This window comes from Mytilus trossulus, chromosome 7 (assembly GCF_036588685.1).
Source record: "Mytilus trossulus isolate FHL-02 chromosome 7, PNRI_Mtr1.1.1.hap1, whole genome shotgun sequence".
In the NCBI taxonomy this organism is placed as follows: Eukaryota; Metazoa; Mollusca; class Bivalvia; order Mytilida; family Mytilidae; genus Mytilus; species Mytilus trossulus.
This window is the reverse complement of record NC_086379.1, coordinates 78,807,085-78,825,812: the sequence shown is the minus strand read 5'-3', so window position 1 is coordinate 78,825,812 and position 18,728 is coordinate 78,807,085. Positions and strand designations below refer to the sequence as shown.

At 32.9% G+C, this 18,728-nt stretch overlaps 1 protein-coding gene across 1 annotated transcript in view; it reads left to right on the top strand.

Annotated features, from left to right (window-relative positions):
- LOC134725907 (exportin-6-like) overlaps positions 1–15,798 on the top strand; it is a 57,054-nt gene extending 41,256 nt beyond the window's left edge. The window contains exons 21-24 of the mRNA XM_063590188.1: positions 9,055–9,210; positions 11,616–11,714; positions 14,358–14,588; positions 15,047–15,798. Of these exons, the coding sequence (XP_063446258.1) occupies positions 9,055–9,210; positions 11,616–11,714; positions 14,358–14,588; positions 15,047–15,148 (588 nt within the window). The 3' untranslated portion in view covers positions 15,149–15,798. The remainder of the gene's footprint in view (positions 1–9,054; positions 9,211–11,615; positions 11,715–14,357; positions 14,589–15,046) is intronic.
- Positions 15,799–18,728: the final 2,930 nt, after the last annotated feature.

Here is an 18,728-nt window from a genome sequence, read left to right as displayed (position 1 = left end):
ATCATAGCTCAGCTACTGTATAAGTAATCATCAAGTCATTCATACCAAGTGTTATATCCATATTTATCATATATTTAGTACAAAATACAGCTATTTTGTATATCTAATAAAGGTTCTTTTTTCCAGTCTGTAACACCTACCCTGTATCGCATACCCCGTATCGCATGGCTAAACCCGTATCGCATACCCCGTATCGCATGGTAAAATCCGTATCGCATACCTTTTTTTTTTTTTTTTAAACTAAAGTCAGTTTATTTTGGTTTTTTTTGCTTAAGAATTTTTTTTTCTAACAATAGGTCAATTTTTTGAATGACGTCATATTTGGTATGTAACGTCACGAACATCAAGTTTTCATATTGTATGTGACGTCACGAACATCAAGTTTTTACAAAAAAAAAATTGGCACACTAAATGCAACTATAAAAAATACAAGACACTCAAATATATACAAAAATAAACAAAATATTTTCAAAACAACAGATTGTAAGGTAACCTAGGTGCTTCGTATAAATAATTGAGCAGTTATTTTAACCCTTTGACTGCCAACATATTTGAAACAAGACAAAAGCAGAACTGAAGGTAACCTAGTGCTATGGATCAGAAAACAGTTCATATAATATAACACTCTTCTGTTGAAATATATGATAAAGCGTATAATACATGGCAAAATCCGTATCACATGCCGTATCACCCTCGACCAATATCATCCCTCGGGCCTAAAGGCCCTCGGGCTGATATTGATGTCTCGGGATGATACGACATATGATACGGATTTTGCCATGTATTATTCTCTATGTATAGATCAAATCTACCCAATCATAGCTCAGGTACTGTATTAGTAATCATCAAGTCATTCATACCAAGTGTTATAGCCATATGTATAGATCAAATCTACCCAATCATTGCTCAGGTACTGTATTAGTGATCATCAAGTCATTCATACCAAGTGTTATATCCATATGTATAGATCAAATCTACCCAATCATAGCTCAGGTACTGTATTAGTAATCATCAAGTCATTCATACCAAGTGTTATAGCCATATGTATAGATCAAATCTACCCAATCATAGCTCAGGTACTGTATTAGTAATCATCAAGTCATTCATACCAAGTGTTATATCCATATGTATAGATCAAATCTACCCAATCATTGCTCAGGTACTGTATTAGTAATCATCAAGTCATTCATACCAAGTGTTATAGCCATATGTATAGATCAAATCTACCCAATCATAGCTCAGGTAATGTATTAGTAATCATCAAGTCATTCATACCAAGTGTTATAGCCATATGTATAGATCAAATCTACCCCATCATAGCTCAGGTACTGTATTAGTCATCATCAAGTCATTCATACCAAGTGTTATAGCCATATGTATAGATCAAATCTACCCCATCATAGCTCAGGTACTGTATTAGTCATCATCAAGTCATTCATACCAAGTGTTATAGCCATATGTATAGATCAAATCTACCCCATCATAGCTCAGGTACTGTATTAGTCATCATCAAGTCATTCATACCAAGTGTTATAGCCATATGTATAGATCAAATCTACCCCATCATAGCTCAGGTAATGTATTAGTCATCATCAAGTCATTCATACCAAGTGTTATATCCATATGTATAGATCAAATCTACCCAATCATAGCTCAGGTACTGTATTAGTAATCATCAAGTCATTCATACCAAGTGTTATATCCATATGTATAGATCAAATCTACCCCATCATAGCTCAGGTAATGTATTAGTCATCATCAAGTCATTCATACCAAGTGTTATAGCCATATGTATAGATCAAATCTACCCCATCATAGCTCAGGTAATGTATTAGTCATCATCAAGTCATTCATACCAAGTGTTATAGCCATATGTATAGATCAAATCTACCCCATCATAGCTCAGGTAATGTATTAGTCATCATCAAGTCATTCATACCAAGTGTTATATCCATATGTATAGATCAAATCTACCCCATCATAGCTCAGGTAATGTATTAGTCATCATCAAGTCATTCATACCAAGTGTTATATCCATATGTATAGATCAAATCTACCCAATCGTAGCTCAGGTACTGTATAAGTCATCATCAAGTCATTCATACCAAGTGTTATAGCCATATGTATAGATCAAATCTACCCAATCATAGCTCAGGTACTGTATTAGTAATCATCAAGTCATTCATACCAAGTGTTATAGCCATATGTATAGATCAAATCTACCCAATCATAGCTCAGCTACTGTATTAGTCATCATCAAGTCATTCATACCAAGTGTTATAGCCATATGTATAGATCAAATCTACCCCATCATAGCTCAGGTAATGTATTAGTCATCATCAAGTCATTCATACCAAGTGTTATATCTATATGTATAGATCAAATCTACCCCATCATAGCTCAGGTAATGTATTAGTCATCATCAAGTCATTCATACCAAGTGTTATAGCCATATGTATAGATCAAATCTAAACCATCATAGCTCAGGTACTGTATTAGTAATCATCAAGTCATTCATACCAAGTGTTATAGCCATATGTATAGATCAAATCTACCCAATCATAGCTCAGGTAATGTATTAGTCATCATCAAGTCATTCATACCAAGTGTTATAGCCATATGTATAGATCAAATCTACCCAATCATAGCTCAGGTAATGTATTAGTCATCATCAAGTCATTCATACCAAGTGTTATATCTATATGTATAGATCAAATCTACCCCCATCATAGCTCAGGTACTGTATTAGTCATCATCAAGTCATTCATACCAAGTGTTATAGCCATATGTATAGATCAAATCTACCCCATCATAGCTCAGGTACTGTATTAGTCATCATCAAGTCATTCATACCAAGTGTTATATCCATATGTATAGATCAAATTTACCCAATCATAGCTCAGGTACTGTATTAGTCATCATCAAGTCATTCATACCAATTGTTATAGCCATATGTATAGATCAAATCTACCCAATCATAGCTCAGGTAATGTATTAGTAATCATCAAGTCATTCATACCAAGTGTTATAGCCATATGTATAGATCAAATCTACCCCATCATAGCTCAGGTAATGTATTAGTCATCATCAAGTCATTCATACCAAGTGTTATAGCCATATGTATAGATCAAATCTACCCAATCATAGCTCAGGTACTGTATTAGTAATCATCAAGTCATTCATACCAAGTGTTATAGCCATATGTATAGATCAAATCTACCCCATCATAGCTCAGGTACTGTATTAGTCATCATCAAGTCATTCATACCAAGTGTTATAGCCATATGTATAGATCAAATATACCCCATCATAGCTCAGGTACTGTATTAGTCATCATCAAGTCATTCATACCAAGTGTTATATCCATATGTATAGATCAAATCTACCCCATCATAGCTCAGGTACTGTATTAGTCATCATCAAGTCATTCATACCAAGTGTTATAGCCATATGTATAGATCAAATCTACCCAATCATTGCTCAGGTACTGTATTAGTCATCATCAAGTCATTCATACCAAGTGTTATAGCCATATGTATAGATCAAATCTACCCCATCATAGCTCAGGTACTGTATTAGTCATCATCAAGTCATTCATACCAAGTGTTATAGCCATATGTATAGATCAAATCTACCCCATCATAGCTCAGGTAATGTATTAGTAATCATCAAGTCATTCATACCAAGTGTTATAGCCATATGTATAGATCAAATCTACCCCATCATAGGTCAGGTAATGTATTAGTCATCATCAAGTCATTCATACCAAGTGTTATAGCCATATGTATAGATCAAATTTACCCAATCATTGCTCAGGTAATGTATTAGTCATCATCAAGTCATTCATACCAAGTGTTATAGCCATATGTATAGATCAAATCTACCCAATCATAGCTCAGGTACTGTATTAGTCATCATCAAGTCATTCATACCAAGTGTTATAGCCATATGTATAGATCAAATCTACCCCATCATAGCTCAGGTACTGTATTAGTCATCATCAAGTCATTCATACCAAGTGTTATAGCCATATGTATAGATCAAATCTACCCAATCATAGCTCAGGTACTGTATTAGTAATCATCAAGTCATTCATACCAAGTGTTATATCTATATGTATAGATCAAATCTACCCAATCATTGCTCAGGTACTGTATTAATCATCATCAAGTCATTCATACCAAGTGTTATATCCATATGTATAGATCAAATCTACCCAATCATAGCTCAGCTACTGTATTAGTCATCATCAAGTCATTCATACCAAGTGTTATAGCCATATGTATAGATCAAATCTACCCCATAATAGCTCAGGTACTGTATTAGTCATCATCAAGTCATTCATACCAAGTGTTATAGCCATATGTATAGATCAAATCTACCCCATCATAGCTCAGGTACTGTATTAGTCATCATCAAGTCATTCATACCAAGTGTTATATCCATATGTATAGATCAAATCTACCCAATCATAGCTCAGGTACTGTATTAGTCATCATCAAGTCATTCATACCAAGTGTTATAGCCATATGTATAGATCAAATCTACCCAATCATAGCTCAGGTAATGTATTAGTAATCATCAAGTCATTCATACCAAGTGTTATAGCCATATGTATAGATCAAATATACCCCATCATAGCTCAGGTACTGTATTAGTCATCATCAAGTCATTCATACCAAGTGTTATATCTATATGTATAGATCAAATCTACCCAATCATTGCTCAGGTACTGTATTAGTCATCATCAAGTCATTCATACCAAGTGTTATATCCATATGTATAGATCAAATCTACCCAATCATAGCTCAGGTACTGTATTAGTCATCATCAAGTCATTCATACCAAGTGTTATAGCCATATGTATAGATCAAATCTACCCAATCATAGCTCAGGTACTGTATTAGTAATCATCAAGTCATTCATACCAAGTGTTATATCTATATGTATAGATCAAATCTACCCCATCATAGCTCAGGTACTGTATTAGTCATCATCAAGTCATTCATACCAAGTGTTATAGCCATATGTATAGATCAAATCTACCCCATCATAGCTCAGGTAATGTATTAGTCATCATCAAGTCATTCATACCAAGTGTTATATCCATATGTATAGATCAAATCTACCCAATCATAGCTCAGGTAATGTATTAGTCATCATCAAGTCATTCATACCAAGTGTTATAGCCATATGTATAGATCAAATCTACCCAATCATAGCTCAGGTACTGTATTAGTCATCATCAAGTCATTCATACCAAGTGTTATAGCCATATGTATAGATCAAATATATCCCATCATAGCTCAGGTACTGTATTAGTCATCATCAAGTCATTCATACCAAGTGTTATAGCCATATGTATAGATCAAATATACCCCATCATAGCTCAGGTACTGTATTATTTAGATAAATAGCCATTAAATGATGAAAACTTATTTTTATGTTTTATATCTGTGAAAATTGTTTATTTTCTGAATGTAAAAATACAAGAGAAGTAACAAAGTCAAGTCGGAAGAAAAAATTATAATTTAAGTCACCTGCTGGATTCATCAGGAGACCCATACATGTTTTGAAATGATAGTCCCCAAGGTTTGAATTCTTCAGTTTTTAAAGGGCCAAGTGAGCTTTTCTCATCACTTGGCGTCCATTGTCTGTCAACTTCCTGCGTCCCTCGTCTTTAACTTTTACAACAATCTTCTCCTCTGAAACTACTGGACCAAATTTAACCAAACTTGGGGACAATCATTATTTAAAAATGTGTCCGGTGACCAAGCCAACTAACCAAGATGGCGACCATGGCTAAAAATAGAACATAGGGGTAAAATGTAGATTTTGGCTTATATCTCTGAATCCAAAGCAATTAAAGCATCGGGGTGAAATTGTTCATCAGGTCAAGATCTATCTACCCTGAAATTTTCAGATGAATCGGACAACCTGTTGTTGGGTTGCTGCCCCTGAATTGTTAATTTTAAATAAGTTTTGCCGTTTTTATACGACTGCAAATTTTGAAAAAAATTTCGTCGTATATTGCTATCACGTTGGCGTCGTCGTCGTCGTCCGAATACTTTTAGTTTTCGCACTCTAACTTTAGTAAAAGTGAATAGAAATCTATGAAATTTTAACACAAGGTTTATGACCATAAAAGGAAGGCTGGTATTGATTTTGGGAGTTTTGGTCCTAATATTTTAGGAATTAGGGGCCAAAAAGGGCCCAAATAAGCATTTTCTTGGTTTTCGCACTATAACTTTAGTTTAAGTTAATAGAAATCTATGAAATTTTGACACAAGGTTTATGACCACAAAAGAAAAGATGGGATTGATTTTGGGAGTTTTGGTTTCAACAATTTAGGAATTAGGGGCCAAAAAATGGCCCAAATAAGCATTATTCTTGGTTTTCGCACAATAACTTTAGTTAAAGTAAATAGAAATCAATGAAATTTAAACACAATGTTTATGACCACAAAAGGAAGGTTGGTATTGATTTTGGGAGTTTCGGTCCCAACAGTTTAGGAATTAGGGGCCAAAAAGGGACCCAAATAAGCATTTTTCTTGGTTTTCGCACCATAGCGTTAGTATAAGTAAATAGAAATCTATGAAATTTAAACACAAGGTTTATGACTATAAAAGGAAGGTTGGTATTGATTTTGGGAGTTTTGGTCCCAACAGTTAAGGAAAAAGGGGCCCAAAGGGTCCAAAATTAAACTTTGTTTGATTTCATCAAAATTGAATAATTGGGGTTCTTTAATATGCCGAATCTAACTGTGTATGTAGATTCTTAATTTTTGGTCCCGTTTTCAAATTGGTCTACATTAAGGTCCAAAGGGTCCAAAATTAAACTTAGTTTGATTTTAACAAAAATTGAAACCTTGGGGTTCTTTGATATGCTGAATCTAAAAATGTACTTAGATTTTTGATTATTGGCCCAGTTTTCAAGTTGGCCCAAATCAAGGTCCAAAATTAAACATTGTTTGATTTCATCAAAAATTGAATAATTGGGGTTCGTTGATATGCCAAATCTAACTGTGTATGTAGATTCTTAATTTTTGGTCCAGTTTTAAAATTGGTCTAAATTAAAGTGCAAAGGGTCCAAAATTAAACTAAGTTTGATTTTAACAAAAATCAAATTCTTGGGCCTCTTTGATATGCTGAATCTAAACATGTACTTAGATTTTTGATTATGGGCCCAGTTTTCAAGTTGGTCCAAATCAGGATCTAAAATTATTATATTAAGTATTGTGCAATGGCAAGAAATATCTTATTTCACAATATTGTGAAATAGCAATTTTTTTTTTAATTAAGAGTTATCTTTCTTTGTCCAGTAAAGTAAGCAAGAAATATCTGCAAGATTTTTTTTTAATTGGAGTTATCTTTCTTTGTCCAGAATCAACTTAAATCTTCGTTATATACAATATACAATGTATATTCACTTTTTACTACCAACTGATAAATTTAAATAATCTTTACCATTCAGTGATAACAAGCAGTTTTTTTTACATCTTAATATTTTATGATGTATTTAAATGAGTAGTAATTGTTGCAAACTCCATTAGAATATCTTAATTGAAATTAGTTTTGGAATAAGGGAAAGGGGGATGTGATTAAAAAATTGGGTTCAATTTTTCTCATTTGAAATTTCATAAATAAAAAGAAAATTTCTTCAAACATTTTTTTGAGAGGATTAATATTCAACAGCATAGTGAATTGCTCTAAGAGAAAACAAAAATTTTAAGTTCATTTGAATACATTCATTCTGTGTAAGAAACCTATGCTGTGTCAACTATTTAATCACAATCCAAATTTAGAGCGGACTCCAGCTTGAATGTTGTGTCCATACTTGCCCCAACTGTTCAGGGTTCAACCTCTGCGGTCGTATAAAGCTACGCCCTGCGGAGCATCTGGTTGGTTATTATCTTGAATATTATTATAGATATAGATAAACTTAAAACAGCAGTAATGTTCAGCAAAGTGAGATCTACAAATAATTCAACATTAGCAAAATAAATGGTCAATTGACCCTTTAAGGAGTTATTGCCCTTTATAGTCAATTTTAACAATTTTCATAAATTTTGTAAATTTTGGTAAATTTTTACAAAATGTTTTTTCTCTCAAACTTCTGGGCAAAGTGCATTATAGATTGATATATTGTTAACAGCAAGAGTGTTCAGTATATCTACAAACAGTAAACACATAGACCAAGGTGAGGGACAAAGGCTCTTATAAACAGCTTCTAGTTTTATAATTATACCCCTGCTTTAAAAAAGGGGGGGTATACTGTTTAACCTCTGTCTGTTTGTCCGTCCGTCAGTCCGTCAGTCCATCCGTCCGTCCGTCAGTCAGTCCGTCCCATGAAACTTTCGTCACATTTTTCTCAGTAACTACACATCCACCCTTTCTGTAATTTGGTTTCAACATTTATATATGTCACCCATACCGTGTGATGCATTTTCAGATTGATCACTTGACAACTTCCTGTTTACCGAACACTTGTATGATTTTACACATGATAGCCAAGTTGAAAATTTTTGTCACATTTTTCTCAAGAACTACAATACAAGGATTTCTGAAATTTGGTTTCAGGATTTATATAAGTCAGCTATACTGTGTGATGCGTTTTCAGATTTATCACTCGACAACTTCCTGTTTACCGAACACTTGCATATTTTTTCACTATTAATATTATCCACTTGCGGCGGGGGTATCATCAGTGAGCAGTAGCTCGCAGTTTCACTTGTTATGCCTGTAGTAATTGAAATGATATTAGTTTATAAGTAAATGATTGTGGGTTGCAAACTGAGTTTGTTTTTAAGAATAACATAATGCAATCCAGTAGAAAGATTTTGTCATATTTGACCACTTTGGCAAAAAAATCTGATAGTTAAAGTTTGAACTCAGTGTTTTATAAGATATTAAAAACCTCTGTCTGCACAAGAATTATTTTGATATAATCATCAAACAAGAGGTACAACTTTGAAGAGGAGGAATTTAAGCTTTTTTGGTGATTCGAAACAAAGCATGACCCTGTTTAATATTAATTAATTTATTTATTATACAGAGACCATCACCAGATATGAAACTAGTCCTCTACAATCTACTTCATGAACTTCTGGTTCATAACTGGAGATATTTCTTTAAAAGTAATGTACTAATGAAGATGAACAACCAGCCTGAACAGGTCGAGAATGTTCAACAGTTCACATCAGTTCTACAGGTAACTCATCTTATTGTGTGTAGGGGCCTCTGTGGCAGAGTGTCTTAGTAGCAACTACTGTAATCACTTGCCAGACATCACTTTCTCCACCAGAAAAAAACTAACCTCCACGAAATAGCCTAAATGATGTGCTTAAAAGTGCTGTTAAAACACCAAAAATCAAATCAAATCTTATTGTGTAGTTTTAAATAGGGTTATTGTAGAAAATAAATATTCAGCAAGGTAAGCTTCTTGAAAATCTAAAGAAGTTGATAAAATATTGCTGTTACTACTGAGCTGTTCTAAATTTTTAATTTGAATTTTTAGGCAGTTAAGCTGCCTTATGCGAGCACCCTGGATTTGTGTGCTACCCAATAAATGCGGAAATACGTGCCATTGTTATCATCTACCTGGCTACTATATTATTTATAACTTATTGGACAGTTTTCTCATACTTTTCATTCTGGATTACAAAAAATATGACCAGAAAAACCTTAAATGATCGTCGATTTTCCCAAAAGTTTTGAAGTTGCACATAGGAAGTAGAGCACATAAGGAATCCTCATGTAGTTTATCATCCCCTGAGCTTTTGGCTAAGATGTCAAAGAACAAATGTATGAAATAATTAATCGCCGAAAATCTCTTAAGACAAGTAGTTAAGATTTCCTAAATTGCAAAAGTCGTAGGAATATTATTTGTCGTCAATACGTAGTCAACTACGTATATATACGTCAGTAGTCTATTAATATAAGTTCAACTGATCACGCTGTTGGGGGCAATTTTGAATTAGAAGTCCAAATTTTTTTATCTTTTCAATTTGGACGCAGGGGTTCAAATTAGCGGTGGTCCGAGGTCTGCGACCTTCCACTTTTGCAGTCGGACTTTCTACTTGGTTACTGCTACGCCCGACATGCCCGACGGACCTTGAAAGAAAATAAAAAAACAACTTTGCAAACATTATTACCAAAGTTTCCTAATAAACGATCTCAAACTTATTTTCATCATTACTATTCATGACAGCGATGTTCGATTTATTCAACCGCTAGCTTTATACAGAAAATCGCCGATAAATAATGTGTAAATCCGAGCAAAATTGTATCTCACTATCTGTCAATAACAATTGAAAACAAAATGGCTGCCGCGAGTAGACAATACAATATCGGATCCGATACCGGAAGCGGATAAGGGTAATCCCGGGTTTTGGCTATCAACTAAAAATAACCAGACAGGTGACAAAATACATCTATGCATGATAAATAAATATAAACACTAGAATTGAAAACCAAAAGATATATTTTAAAGAAAGAAAAAGCAGAAAATATTTTGTACACCAATTTTAATGTCAAAATCAAATACAATGTGACAGCTGGGAACAGTTTATCTAACAATATGTATGTTCCTGGTAACAGTATAAATTTTCTTTATCAGTGATAAGTGTTGGTAATGCATGTAACTGCTTTTCAAGTTGAACATATTACTGCAATTTCAAGGGGTATTTTTTTCTTCTCAATTTTGATAGGTCAGTTAAAACAGCTGGAAGTTTCTTATATAAAAAAAAGATGTGGTATGATTGCCAATGAGACAACTATCCACAAGAGACCAAAATGACCAAAACTTAGTAACTGTCAAGATCCCCACCCCTAAACCATATATATTCATGTATGTGACAATATAACAAATCATATGAAATATAGGTGGAGTTCGTGGGGCCACTCTACCCCTTTCTGTTTGAGAATTTATAAAGGTCGAGATCCACAATCTTAAACAGTATATATTTATGTATGAGACAATATTACAAATCAAATGAATTATAAGGGGGTCCCTATGGTCACTGTACACCCTCCTGTTTGAGAACTTGGAAACATTTGAGATCATCACTCCTTAACTATATATACTCATGTATAAGACTATATAACAAATCAAATGAAATATAGGGGAAGTCCCTGTGGTCACCCTACCCCTCATGTTTAAGAACTTTGAAACAGATGGGATCCCCAACTGTAAATTAAATGAAATATAGGGGGAGTTCCTGCAGTCACCCCACCCCTCCTGATTGAGAAATTGGAAACAGTCTATGAAATTCTTACTACAACTATATTAAGCACATGTTCAGAATCAAGGCATCATTGTAGATACATGCAATGTGTTCAATTAGATTGGACCAAACGAGTTTTATTACAACCAAAAATAAACATTTACAGTTTTGAGAAAAAACACAAGGCTTGTCTTTGGAAGAAAATGGATTTTAGAATGCAGATTTCAAAAGGAAACAAAAAGAAATTTAGAGTATGTTCTGTTCAGTATTTTAGTTCATATAGCCTATCATTAGTAAAGTGATCAGATATTAAAGACGTGTAATATCAGTCATTCAAATTTGGTGAACAGTTTATCTTCATGAACATTAATAATTTGTTTTCTTATTTCAGTCATATGGTCAGTCATTTCTACAGCCAGATATTGATGTCTTCAGACAGAATTTAGAATCCTTAGAAAATCTCAACTTTAAATGGAAACTCTACAGCAAGGTTAGAAATTTTGATTTGAAAATGAATTTTCTTTACCAGAAATTAAAGATTTAAAGCATTTAATGTTTATATAGTAACTTTGTTTTCATGCATACTTTTTCATATTGGTAATAATAATACCAAGAACATAGAGTAAAATTTTACAACTGAGTTACTGAAACTGTTTACCCTTCAACTTTGTTTTAATTCAACTATAATATGGTTATTTTAGTTGAGTTTACTCCTTAAATAACATATAATAATTCTAAAAATAGGAAAATAATAATAACTCAGGTCTACTGTATAAGCATAATAATTGACAGCTTTTATATTATCTGATTATCTTTGTCCAATTTACAGCTGAGATGAAGATTTTGTGTTATGTCTTTGATATTAATACATCAACTGATACACCGTGTAGAACGCCACATGCGGGGTGTCGGCTATGTTTGACACGGGGTGGCAATTTTGAAGCGACAAAAAAGTAACAAGGTAAGTTCAAGCATCAAAATTTCTTATTTTAAGAACTCTCAGTAACATAAAATGTATTGCACGGAAGAAACCGCAACATAATCTATTTCCTGAAAGCAGAAGCAGTCGTTTTCAGTGCTCAGTTTTCTCAAACACCTCGCCCTAGTTTTCTGTGTTGCAGATTTCGAGGCTTTATATGCAAATTTCGGTATAAAAACTACTTTACACAACTAGCCTCCGTATTATTTATATAGAATTGTATTCCTCTCATAGACTTCTACCAAATACCAGTTTCTGTGTTAAAATTAATTGGTTTTAAAACTATTATTCATCAAAATATGAGGTGTCGCTCGGGGTGTCAGATTTTGCATGTCAAGGGGTAGAGGCTTGTCATAAAAAAAGATATATTTACATGTAAATTAGTCTTCATATGATACATTTATTTCAGACAAACTTTCTATACTATGACAAAATAAGGGTACTTCATTTTGCCTGTTTTAGTCTTATAAAAAGTATGCTTTTGATTTCATTCACAGTACAAAATGGCTCAAAATATTTAATTTTAAAGCTGGTGAATGATTTCTTTTCTTTTTCCTTTATCATGGTCAGACAAAAGTCAAGGATATAGCTCAATAAACCCAAACCTGGTGGAAAATCACAAAATAGTCCTCAATATAAAATCTGCCCGAAACCTCCACCAGCGTAACTGCATCATACTTCATCACCAGGTTTATCTAAAAAGCACTCGTGCACGCCGCAAAAATGCATCCATAGAATACTCTATCCAAAGAAACACTCACCGGAATCTTTTTCATCGAATGAAAACACAACTTCAAGTAATCCTGAAGACAATAATACTACATATTGTGAATGATTTCAAAACATCGAATAAAATTTTTTAAAAAGTTCATTTGGCTGCTGAATTTATCCATTTATCCAAATGGTAAAAGAAAATACATTTCCTCTAGACAATATTTCGCTTAACTTTTTCCTAGAAACAGTCAGATTCATGTTAAATAGAATAACATCAGATTTGTCTGTTGAAATCATTTAATTAATTGTATTCCTATGCAACTTAATTTAAATCAAAATGATTTGATAATAAATCGGGTACAGTCACCCTCCTTCATTCATATGTGTAATTTTCATATTCTTACGTGCATTTGTCAATATTTTTGTTATTTGAAGGTATTATATAAAACAAATTACATTTCACCTCTATTCATATACAATTATTTTTCCACTTTGAAGCTCTATTTGCTATGTTTTTCAATAAAAATGCACATTACTTAAAAGACTAAAATATGAGCCAAATGACATACCTTAAGTTTGTAATTTGTCATCATAACAGTGTAGGTGTGTTGGAATTAAAAAGTAACAGACAGAGACCGATTTCTAAGAAAATGTATTCTTTTTTAATGACAAGCCTCTACCCCTTGACATGCAAAATCTGACACCCCAAGCGACACCTCATATTTTGATGAATAATAGTTTTAAAACCAATTAATTTTAACACAGAAACTGGTATTTGGTAGAAGTCCATGAGAGGAATACGATTCTATATAAATAATACGGAGGGTAGTTGTGTAAAGTAGTTTTTTATACCGAAATTTGCATATAAAGCCACGAAATCTGCAACACAGAAAACTAGGGCGAGGTGTTTGAAAAAACTGAGCACTGAAAACGACTGCTTCTGCTTTCAGGAAATAGATTACGTTGCGGTTCCTTCCGTGCAATACATTTTATGTTACTGAGAGTTCTTACAATAAGAAATTTTGATGCTTGAACTTACCTTGTTACTTTTGTGTCGCTTCAAAATTGCCACCCCATGTCAAACATAGCCGACACCCCGCATGTGGCGTTCTACACGGTGTGATAAGAGAAAAGTAAAATCACAAAAATACTGAACTTAGAGGAAAATCAATTCAGAAAGTCCATAATCACATGGCAAAATCAAATAATAAAACGCATCAAAAACGAATGAACAAGAACTGTCATATTCCTGACTTAGTACAGGCATTTTCAAATGTAGAAAATGGTGGATTAAACCTGGTTCTTTAGCGCTAACCCTCTCACTTTAATGACAGTCTCATCAAATTCCGTTCTTTTTACATTGATGCGTTAAATAAAGGATCCATTTCATATTGTGTATTCATGATTTTTTATTGCCATAATGTTACTTTTCTTTTTCAGACAATCTTTGCACAAGGAATGTTGACACAGTTTCTAAATGTTTTATTACAAGTTCTTGTTCATAGATCACATGACCTTCTCCAAGAGGAGATAACTGTGACTATTCACAATATGGCCTGTGTAGATTTTGAAAGATTTTATAATGACTTCCTTCATCAGTTCCTATCAGATTGTGAAGGGCTTACTCCTGATCAGAAAACTATTTTACAACAAAATTTCAAAATAGAAAAGGTAAGATTAAAATTTGAATAATTTTGACTTCACACTACAAAGTATAAGTTATATATAGTGAACCTGATGTTTAGTAGTTATTGTTTGTTTATGGGGTTCATGAATGTTTCTCAGTCCTAAGACTTTTATATAGATTCGACCATTGATTTTCCCATTTGAATAGATTTACATTTAGACTGTGTTGAAGTCTGTTATTTGACCTATAATGCTTACTTTTAATTATGACTTGGATGTATAGTTGTCTCAAAAGAGACTTTGGACCTCATACCACATCTTTTTATATCAATTTACACCCATCTGATTGTCATTCTGTCAGAAATCTGTGTTACCAGATAATGAATCAAATACTAAATGAACAATTTACTTAGAAAAATGTCACATGTTATAATATAATTTATGAAGGAAGTGGGGAATTTGGTTGCATTTACAATAAATCTCTTTGTTTCTTATGCTTGCAGGATTTACCATCATTCAGTCAAAGTATACAGAGATTGGTTAATGATCTGAGATATTACAGACAAGTCAACAGTAGTCTACCAGAAGGATCGGTTAAATTCTGAAATATGCAAAGTAACCAGCAATGAGAACCATAAAATATGCTGCCATTGATGATAACCATCAAATATGCAACCGTTGATGATAACCAGTTTGAACATCAGTGTTATATTCAGACCATTGTAAGCAGTTTGAGTTTGGACAAATCATATAAAAACCATGTAGCCATCAGATTTTTTTTCTCTAAACAACAGGTTTGCTGTAGCTCTTGCCATAGACTGGTGAACATAAATATATTTCACATTTTTGTTCATTCTATGTTTTTCTAAGATTGATTGGGATCAAAACGTTATGAAACAGATTGAATCAGCACAGCATCTTTATAGGATATATCATTATTTCTCATGCTTTGTCCGATTGTTATATTGAATATTTGCTAAAAGCAAAGTGGATTTTATATTTAGGAGGGAAATTATCAGCTAATCATTGTACCTGCTGTGCCAAACATTTACGTTTTAATATGATCAAGTGCTATATTTTCTAATGCAACTGAATCCTAATTACAGCGATATTTATTGGTATATTGCATAGTTTTGTTGACATTTTTATTAGTGTATCCTCTAGAAGCCTTGTAATGTGAAGGAGACAAGTTTGTTGATATCATGTGCTTGTATTACTGTGATAAATATAACTATAAATAAACTATATAATTTTACCTTCACCTTTTTGTAATTTATATAACACAAAAATTCATGGCTTCAAATGGGGTACTGTGAAAGTACTTTAATTGGTGGGTATCAATTTTCCTATGTAATATTAGCAATATTAACATGTTTGTGGGTTTTTAAATTAGGGAATTTTAGTTTTCTAAAAAAAATAAAAAATTGAAAGCTTTTAGAAACGAAGGTTACAAATAGTCTGGATTGAGGGAAATTGCAAAGTAAACATTGACCCATGTAAATTGTAGTGATAACACTAATTAATCCATGATAAAGTGATCAACAGGTTAAAGACCATCAAAGATGTTAAATAGGCCATAAACATGTCACCTTAAGAAAACAGTAACATTAACAAATGCTTTGAACATATCTTGAATTGTCAAATAATTCTTATCAAAATCAAGCCCAGCTTGAAACTATTATTATGTAAGAGAACTATGAGGATATAAAATGAACACTTTATCATACTAGCATATCAATACCGGAAATCTGACTTTTATCGATCAATGAGAATTAAAAGATCAAAAGTTGGACAGTTTTGATTATTAAAGATTAAATGGGTATAATCCTGCATGGGTGTGTAGTTCTGTGACTGCTATTAAAGTATTCTCAGATTTGGCGTTATTCAATATGTTATCTAGATTATATTAGTAGTCAAACCTACCGATGGGGATCTTTCCATGTCTTGATTTGGACAATGATTGTTTTATTTCGTTGGACATTTAAAATTTGTGGATAAAGTCATCACCAAAAACTACGAAAATTGGTACCCCACGAATAAAAGTACTTTCATAGTATGGGATGGATCCACATGAGATATCATTCTTAGCTTAAAAATGGAGATGAATGCAACATGAGATATCATTCTTAGCTTAAAAATTGAGATGAATGCAACATGAGATATCATTCTTGGCTTGAAAATGGAGATGAATACAAGATAAGATATCATTCTTGGCTTAAAAATGGAGATGAATGCAACATGAGATATCATTCTTAGCTTAAAAATGGAGATGAATGCAACATGAGATATCATTCTTGGCTTGAAAATGGAGATGAATGCAACATGAGATATCATTCTTGGCTTAAAAATGGAGATGAATACAAGATAAGATATCATTCTTGGCTTGAAAATGGAGATGAATGCAACATGAGATATCATTCTTGGCTTAAAAATGGAGATGAATGCAACATGAGATATCATTCTTAGCTTAAAAATGGAGATGAATGCAACATGAGATACCATTCTTGGCTTGAAAATGGAGATGAATGCAACATGAGATATCATTCTTGGCTTAAAAATGGAGATGAATACAAGATAAGATATCATTCTTGGCTTGAAAATGGAGATGAATGCAACATAAGATATCATTCTTGGCTTGAAAATGGAGATGAATGCAACATGAGATATTATTCTTGGCTTGAAAATGGAGATGAATGCAACATGAGATATTATTCTTGGCTTGAAAATGGAGATGAATGCAACATGATATATCATTCTTGGCTTGAAAATGGAGATGAATGCAACATGAGATATCATTCTTGGCTTGAAAATGGAGATGAATACAAGATAAGATATCATTCTTGGCTTAAAAATGGAGATGAATGCAACATGAGATATCATTCTTAGCTTAAAAATGGAGATGAATGCAACATGAGATATCATTCTTGGCTTGAAAATGGAGATGAATGCAACATGAGATATCATTCTTGGCTTAAAAATGGAGATGAATACAAGATAAGATATCATTCTTGGCTTGAAAATGGAGATGAATGCAACATGAGATATCATTCTTGGATTAAAAATGGAGATGAATGCAACATTAGATATCATTCTTAGCTTAAAAATGGAGATGAATGCAACATGAGATATCATTCTTGGCTTGAAAATGGAGATGAATGCAACATGAGATATCATTCTTGGCTTGAAAATGGAGATGAATACAAGATAAGATATCATTCTTGGCTTAAAAATGGAGATGAATGCAACATGAGATATCATTCTTAGCTTAAAAATGGAGATGAATGCAAAGTGAGATATCATTCTTGGCTTGAAAATGGAGATGAATGCAACATGAGATATCATTCTTGGCTTAAAAATGGAGATGAATACAAGATAAGATATCATTCTTGGCTTGAAAATGGAGATGAATGCAACATGAGATATCATTCTTGGCTTAAAAATGGAGATGAATGCAACATGAGATATCATTCTTAGCTTGAAAATGGAGATGAATGCAACATAAGATATCATTCTTGGCTTGAAAATGGAGATGAATGCAACATGAGATATTATTCTTGGCTTGAAAATGGAGATGAATGCAACATGAGATATTATTCTTGGCTTGAAAATGGAGATGAATGCAACATGAGATATCATTCTTGGCTTGAAAATGGAGATGAATGCAACATGAGATATCATTCTTGGCTTGAAAATGGAGATGAATGCAACATGAGATATCATTCTTGGCTTGAAAATGGAGATGAATGCAACATGAGATATCATTCTTGGCTTGAAAATGGAGATGAATGCAACATGAGATATCATTCTTGGCTTGAAAATGGAGATGAATGCAACATGAGATATCATTCTTGGCTTGAAAATGGAGATGAATGCAACATGAGATATCATTCTTGGCTTGAAAATGGAGATGAATGCAACATGAGATATTATTCTTGGCTTGAAAATGGAGATGAATACAAGATAAGATATCATTCTTGGCTTGAAAATGGAGATGAATGCAACATGAGATATCATTCTTCAAACATTCTGGGTGATAACAACATACCTAGACAACAATGCTTTATTAAATTTTCATTTCTTTATTTTGACTTTATTTCTATTATGACAGTATCAAAGGTGCACTAGCTGTCAAATTCATGTTCACTGATTTTAATCAAATTCTCATATTTGATATACTGTAAACCA